The sequence below is a fragment of the Mesoplodon mirus genome (assembly GCF_964341445.2).
Source record: "Mesoplodon mirus genome assembly, chromosome: 9".
NCBI classification, from domain to species: domain Eukaryota; kingdom Metazoa; phylum Chordata; class Mammalia; order Artiodactyla; family Ziphiidae; genus Mesoplodon; species Mesoplodon mirus.
The window spans coordinates 15,354,172-15,362,135 of record NC_138985.1 but is presented as its reverse complement, the minus strand read 5'-3'; the positions used below and the strand labels follow the sequence as shown (position 1 = coordinate 15,362,135).

At 39.4% G+C, this 7,964-nt stretch overlaps 1 protein-coding gene across 1 annotated transcript; it reads right to left on the bottom strand.

The window, feature by feature from the left end:
* Positions 1-3,126: 3,126 nt before the first annotated feature.
* LOC309810531 (cullin-1-like) lies at positions 3,127-5,454 on the bottom strand (the record flags this gene model as incomplete). The annotated part of the gene is given in 3 exon segments (XM_082632604.1): positions 3,127-3,974; positions 3,977-5,210; positions 5,212-5,454. Coding segments are annotated over 3 exon segments (2,325 nt in total).
* Between the last annotated feature and the right edge of the window lie 2,510 nt (positions 5,455-7,964).

Here is a 7,964-nt window from a genome sequence, read left to right as displayed (position 1 = left end):
CTTGGCAAGGGCACTGGCAAAGGCAGCAGCAGTGTAGCCCACAAGGAAGAAAGCATCTCTGTAAATAAAGAGGTGGCCAAGGGAATTTGAGGAAGCACAGAAGATTTTTGTCTAATGATACAGCAGTGAGTGATGAGGACACTGGGTATATGAGTCTAGTTTAGGAGAGTGATGGATCTGGAGATAGGTATCTTGGAGTTATCAGCCTATAGATGCTGTTTAAAGCCGTGAGCCATCTGTGATAATTAAGAAGGTGAATGTAGCGGAAGAAGAGAGTAGCAGCAGGGGCTGAGCCTGGGGCTACTCCAACCTTACAGGGTCAGGAAAGAGAAAACAACAGTGAAGAGTTAGGAGTGAATAGTGACAAGGGAGAAAAAACAGTAGATGTCCTTGAAGGCCAATAAACGAGTTACAATAAGAGCAACCTTTAAGTGTTTACTTTGACATGCATGAGTAGATCGCTAAAGGAGGTACCTAGAAACAGAACTACTAAGTTATAGAGCATGTACCTTTCATATTTTAAAAGACAGTCTCAAATTGCCCTGAAAACTGGCCACCCCAATGTAAACATCAGAACTCTGAGAGTTTATGTTTCCCAAAACTTAAGCGATCTTTAAACCACTTTTAATTTTTTCCTAATTTGATGAGTGAAATATGATACATTTCTGTTCTTTCAAATCGCATTTTTTCAATTATTAGTGTTTGGATACTTTTTAATATATTTTTAAGCCAATTTTTTCATTTTTTGAAAAACTGTCTTTTTCCAGTGTCCCACTTAGTTGTTTGCACCTTTCTTGTTGACTTGTATTCCTTATGCTATATACTAGTCCTTTATTTTGTAATATGTATTTTATATATTTATAATACTTTATTTATATTTATACATAACTATTTCTTCCAGTTTTTCTCCACCTTTAATTTTGTTGATGCTGTCTTTCGTCAAATGATTATTAGTACTTTGAGATAGCCACAACATTTGGCAATCTTTTTTTTTGACTAATTTTACCTTGGAAAAATGTTTAATTAAAAGGCTTCCCTACCTCAGTATCATAGAGATAGTTTTCTTTATTAAAAAGTCATGTTTCAGGGTTTCCCTTGTGGCGCAGTGGTTGAGAGTCTGCCTGCCGATGCAGGGGACACGGGTTCGTGCCCTGGTCCAGGAGGGTCCCACATGCCGCGGAGCGGCTGGGCCCGTGAGCCATGGCCACTGGGCCTGCGCGTCCAGAGCCTGTGCTCCGCAACAGGAGAAGCCACAACAGTGAGAGGCCCGCATACCAGAAAAAAAAAAAAAAAAAAAGTCATGTTTCTGTTTTTATTTAGGTCTGTTCTCCATCTGGAGTTTGTGTTTGTGTTTGAGGTAAGTAATAACATATATACATTCTATTTAAATATATTTCTGTGGAGAACCAGAGCCAATATTAATTAGTTGGTCACTCCAACCACTAATTTGTCATACAACCTCCAAATATATCAAATTCCCACTTACGCTTGATCTTCTTCAGAATTTTCTGTTTGTCTATACTACCTTGAAACTCCCTGATGCCTTCTGTGTTGAGGGTCCACAAGACCACCTACATGTTTGATGATTTGCTAGAAAGATTCAGAGAACTCAGAAAAGCTGTTATACTCATAGTTACAGTTTGTCACACCGAAAGGATACAGATTAAACTCAGTCAAGGCAAAAGGTGCAAAGGGCAGGGTCAAGGAGAGATTAGGAACAAACTTCCAGCTGTTCTCCTTCCTAGAGTCCTTGAACAGCATTTAATTTCCCAGCAACATATGTGACAAGGTGTATGAAGTATTGCCAAACAGCAAATCTCACATGAGCCTTGGTGTCAAGGTTTCTATTAAGGGTCAGTCAGGTAGGCATGGCTGACTGCCCAAGTGGCTGACCTTGGTTACTCAGTTTCCAGCAACTCCAGAGGTCAAACTGATACAGTGAGGTCCAAGTTCCCCACCATAAGTCACATTATAGCATGAACTATATCTGGCATGCCCCAAGGCCTCATGTATCAAATACACTCTTAACAGACAGGATATTCTAAAGAGTTATCACTCAGGAACTAGTTATGGGCCAATCCTTTCTCTGGAATGTGAAAGTTTTGAACACTCCAAGCCTGCTGATTAACCCTTTACTGCAATTTTCAAACAGATACTTTTCTTTCTTTTTCATTTTGACTTTTGTCTATGTTTTTAAGTTTTCCTTGGTTGGAAGGTTGGTCTGAAACCATTAGTGAGCAATTGCAGAAGCAGAACTCTCAGCAATTACCCTCAGTAATTTGGAAGTATTGCTCTATTGATGTCATGTATCTAATGAACCTGATAAAATAGCTCATGAAAATTGATTTTTACACTTTATTACATTGTTTTTTCCACTCTGATGTCTTTTGAAGTTTTTCTTTATCCTTAACATGTGGAAGATGCTTTGCAATGTGTTCAGGTGTGAAGTTTTATTTGTTTCTTGCTTTTTAAATTTGTTATGATATTGCTTTGCATTAAGTGGACTTTTGTAATATGTGGAATCATATATTTCCATAATTCTGGGGTATTATTTCCCATTATTTCTTCAAATATTGTCTTTCTTTTATTTTCTCTATTACTTTTTTCTGGAATTACATTGAAATAAAAATTTGAACTTCTGGATTTATTCTCCATGCTTCTGAACGTCACTTTGATACTTTCTAGAGCCGACTCTTGTTATTTTTTTTTCCTTTAATTTTATTTTCACACATTAAAAAATGAAATATACTATACAAATGGTTTTTCATAGCAGATTACACGTGGGTCCGTTCAGACCTGCTCTCTAGGTGTTCCTGGCCTCTGAGGGGCCGCCCAGCCGGCAGGTGTTATTCACGTGGCCAATGGGTTGATTTGGATGCAGAAGCATGCAGCCCTCAGCATGGAAGGTTCCATCCCCTCTGGTCTTAAATTGGGTTAAATGGCATCGGTGTCCGTATTTACAGACTTGAAGTGTGGCGATCTTGAGCAGTTCTGATCGCCCGAGCCCTCAGTGGGAGCCTGGGGGCCGAGCAGGAGGTGCGAGGGGCGTGGCTGCCGTGGTGAACTCGTCTCCATCCTTTCCACGGGACGAGGGGCTGCGCCCGCTGTCAGACCCTCCCAAAAGGGTTACGCCAAGTAACTGTAGGTGTCCTGTTCACCATCCACTCGCTCCAAATATTCTTTCTCGATCAGAATGTCAATGCATTTCTTAATTACTGGGACCCGAGGCTTGAATATGGAGGAGAGCTGAGTCAGTACTTCTCCAAGTAACTGCTGGTGTTTTAGAACCTTCCTCATTTTCACAATTCTCACGAGAGCCGCCTGGATCAGTAGTTTACGATCTGCCTCGATGTTTCTGTGTGTGGTTTCTTGTTCTTGCTTCTGTTCCATTTTCATTGGCACATTGATGTTAACCCTTAATTTCTTGTTTTTATAACCAAGATATAATTTTATTAAGGTACCTTGCTTCAATTCCATCTCATCAACATGTGTATTTTCGTCTTCCAAGACCAGTAACTTCAACTTCAATAAAATCTGTAGGACTTGTGCAAAAATGTCCGTTTTGATCTGGGTGCTGTCCATCAGCTGCTGCACGGCGTAAGCGTCTTCTGTGTTGTACCGGAGCAGGATGGCCATCTGGAATGTAGATGCCTGCAAGGTGTATCTGTTTTTGAAGCAGTTTGTTACTAATTCTCCTTCAGACAGTTGATATAACCACGTCAATTTTCTGCCACTATGACGGCTGGTGTAAAACGCTGTGAAGCACTGATAACTCCGTTCCAGCTCCGACAGCAAGGCAAACGTACCGGATTGTTGAAAAGGCCATGATCCGGAGCTCAGAACTCGAATACTGAAATCCAAGCCCAGAGGCACTGAATTTGTCGGGTGCTTTTTGAACTGCTCATTCAAATATTTGCTTGCACCAATGTCTTGAAACATCCGCTGAAGTTTAGAGGTATACTCCAAACCGCAAGCTGCTTTAACTTAGAGATCATGCTTGCTTCGGCATTATCACTGGCACTGTTCTGATGAACAAGCCTTTTTGCCAGCATCTGTGCGTATAACTTCTGATACACGTCCTTGTCCTCTATATACTTGAAGACCGCTATCACTTGGTTGAGCATGTCTTCTAGTTCTGCTTCTTCTGGGTTCTTGGACCTCTTCTTCAACAAGGAGTCACAGTATCCAGCCAGCAACTTGGAAGATTTACTGGACGACTGAGCCATTTTGGTCACTGCATTGTTGTTTATGAAGCGACTGCAAGCCTTGTCCAGCGCAGCCACGAAGCCAGCATTGTTGTTGAATGCCAACATCACCAGGGCGTTGTATTTTTTATGAACATCCAACACTGTCTGTATATACATTTTGGGGTCATTTAAAGCAGCTTCTCCACACTTTTCAAGTGCTGCAATACGCTGATTATGAATGTGTGTCTCCAGGAGTTTTTTCAATTCTCCCAGGCCATCCTGGATTCTAGATACAAGATTATACATGCGACCCAAATCTTCACTTTTGTCGGCATCCAATAAATTCTGAAATTCCCTGTGGAAGACCTCCAAGTGTTTCTCAATGAGCACCTGCCTGCACTTCCTGGCTAGCTCTTCTTGGGTGCCCTCATGAAGGTACTGGACTCTCCACTGCTCCTCCAGCAGGCGAGTCTTTGCCTTTTTCATATATTCAGTAACTGGGTTCTGCTGCAAGAATTTGGTACTCTCTCTGGTGTAAAATCTCTCTGTGTCAGCCAAAAACTGAGACTCAAAGGATTCTTTGTACACCTTTAGCCTATGGCCCATCGCAAAGGCATCATCTTCATTCAGCCCCAGTTCCACGTAAGATTGTACAACTCCACTCATCAGTCTTGTATTGATGGTTTCACCATTTCTTTCCTTTTCAATCAGTTTTAAAACAGCATTTGTTACCTGTTTATTCAATGGCCTGAAAAGACAATCTCTCCAAGTCACCAATGCAAGAGAATAGATTTCATAGGTTCCTTTTCGTCTTCCATAATATTTGCAGAGAACCCAATATCTATTGAGGTAGGCACAAATCCCATTCAGCACTTTACTTGAAAACCGGTAATCTTCCCATTGTTGAGGGTAGAACTTCAGTACACTCTCATCTATCAAATCTTCTCCGTCCTTAAGAAGATTTGTCAAGTAATTCTTCAAAAATTCTTTAAGCTGTTTGTACAATTCCAAGCCAACTAGCTGAACTCCCCCCTAGCGTCTCCCCCTTTTTTGATTTAGAAGGAGGGACACCAGCCTCTTGAGCTTGGTTTGACTGGTGAACACTCATGCAGTAGTTATAAACATGAGTGTAGAGTTCCATGTATCTGGATTTCACCATACTTTGTCTGGTATACACTTGCTGGATTCCAGCTCTGAGGTCGTCCCAGATCTGGTCAAGGCCAATCTGCTTCAGTCCATGGGGATTCTGGTTCCTGTTGGATGACATTGTGAGTGATATTCTGAAGTCATCCAGTGCAGCAATCCTTATTCAAGGTACAGCTAATTCTCCATTATATGAAAATTTAAATTATCATTCCAGATTTATTCACAGCAGCTCAGAAAGGATGTCCTCTAAATTTAGAGAGTGAAATCTCATTGCAGGCAAACCTGGAAAGGGACCTGCGAGTAAAGCAAATGCCAAAGGGATTCCAGCACTGAACTGAGTGAGCAGAAACATCTTGCTCAGAAGCAGGCTCACTGCTTCCATTGTCTTTTGTCTTCATAAGGTAATCCACTGCATTATTTGCATTATATATTTCCGTAACATGTTATGGAAAAACCTGAGCGAATTTTTTGGCCAACCCAAAAAATATACATGCACCGCATTTCGCAGTTGCCTAAATGGCTCCGGCGACGTCTCTACCTGGTCGTTGCGCCTGGCCCCAGTTAAATCCCTGTCCCACCAAGGTCTTGCAGTGTCCCTCAGCCTCCGGGGCTGCCCCGCCTGGAGTTGCATGCAACACGGCTCCCTCCTCCTCCCTGCCCACCCGCCCAACTCTTGTTATTCTTGGTAGTTATAGTCTATAAAGCCTCTGGGAAACTTGAATGAGCAAATACTGAGCAATTGTTCCTGGGGGGAAAGATGCACGTTTCACATATATGAACTATTTTGTTCTTTAGCTAGTTTCATTTTGTTATTTAACCCGACTATAATGAGTTTCTTTTTTTACTAATTTCAAACAAGTTGCCATTTCTATGATCTCTAACTTCTTTTTCCACAAGTGTACATGTTTATTTTATAGCTATTTACTTTTGTGTCATGGGTGTATTTTATTTATCTCTTTGTGAATAGTAACTATATGTATTCCAGCTCCTTTGGATATTTTTGTATTATCTCTAAGTTATTGGGTATACATTCTTTGATTCATGAATTTGTTGCCTCCTTTTCCAGCATTTCTCAGATGCCTGATGATTCTTAGTTTTGATTCTATGTCCTCAATTATGACCACCTGTGGACACCATGGCCTTTCCTTGCAGTCACCTTCTTGGTGATGTCATTGGTTTAAGTCTAGGAGTAGTGGCAGCCTCTGTTCATTGCTTCACTGATATCAGAACATTTTATCCCATTTCCCCTTCTTAATATAGTTATATATTAAAACTTAGTTACTTTTATAAACTTTCTACAGTATCTGTATTAAACATAAACCAGAATGTCAGTTTTGAATAGGAGCCAGAAATTTTGGCGTGCATGTTCAGTCCATCTTGAAACAAGAAGTTCCATTGTGTTGTTAGAACTTGATAGAAGATACAGCCATGGGAATAAATCTCCCTGACAGAAGCTAGACCATAAAAAAAGTGCAGGTATAATCAAACAGTATCTCAGAATGGAAGGGGTCAAGAGAATAAACGCTCTGGACTCCTTCCTTCCTCTCATATCCTACCAATGCCTTTTTGGACCAGATCCAATCATAAACCAGAGAGTAGGTGAGCACAGGAATGCAATCCATTGAAAATTTTAAAGCAGCAGCTAGAGGAAAAGTTAAGTGGAGAAAAACCAGTACATCAAACTAGTTTTAAGGACTAGTTGTCCACATCCTGCCTTAATGCATACAATACAGTGTTCAATTGATTATGAATTTATAATTGAGGGCCAACTTCTTATGTTAGCCAAAAGTAATGTGCCTGTTATAGTATAATCTATACCTCCAATTATGCTTTTTTCCTTAGTTAAAATTTTCATGAATTTATCAACATCCATAATTTAGAATATATATTTATATATAAAGATATAAATTTTACAGATAAATATATACTTTATTAGAAGTAAACATTAATAAATTACATACATAAACACACAATATTTTATCTGTGTCTTAGTGTCTTATCTAAGAAGTTATATATATATTGAAGTCCACTAGTGATCTGAAAATCAAGAGATTGGGACTGGGGATGCTCTGAACAGAATAATTTAAATTTCTTTTCTTATTAGGCCTTCTTAGTGCATCATTTATTTTTTTTTTAAGACAGGAAAGCAAAGGAGTTAAGGCAAATATTTTCCATGCTCAATAAACAATGTTCTGATGTGTGAATTGATTCTAATCAGGACAGCCAATGTCAGCTAAATTAATATACCATTAGGCAGAAAATAGACGTATCATCAGGAATACAACCTCCTAATTTGCTGATCATGGTTGAACACTAGCCAGTAGGTAGTAACTAATGGCACCACAAAACAGATGTTAACTGAACTATATTAAGTAGACACTGTGCAATTCTTTTTCTTTTCAACTCTGTACTTGATGGTAATATATCATCTTTGGGTTTTCTTATTATCACTAAGTTTATAACAAATATTATGATAATAATTACATAAAACATATATATTTTCCCTGAATCAAATTTACTCCAAAATCTTTTCATTTTTTAACTATAATGCAATATAAGTCATTCATTTCCTCTAATTAACTTAATTTCAATTAAGTGAATATTTATAGATGCACGATGTGCCAGGCACTG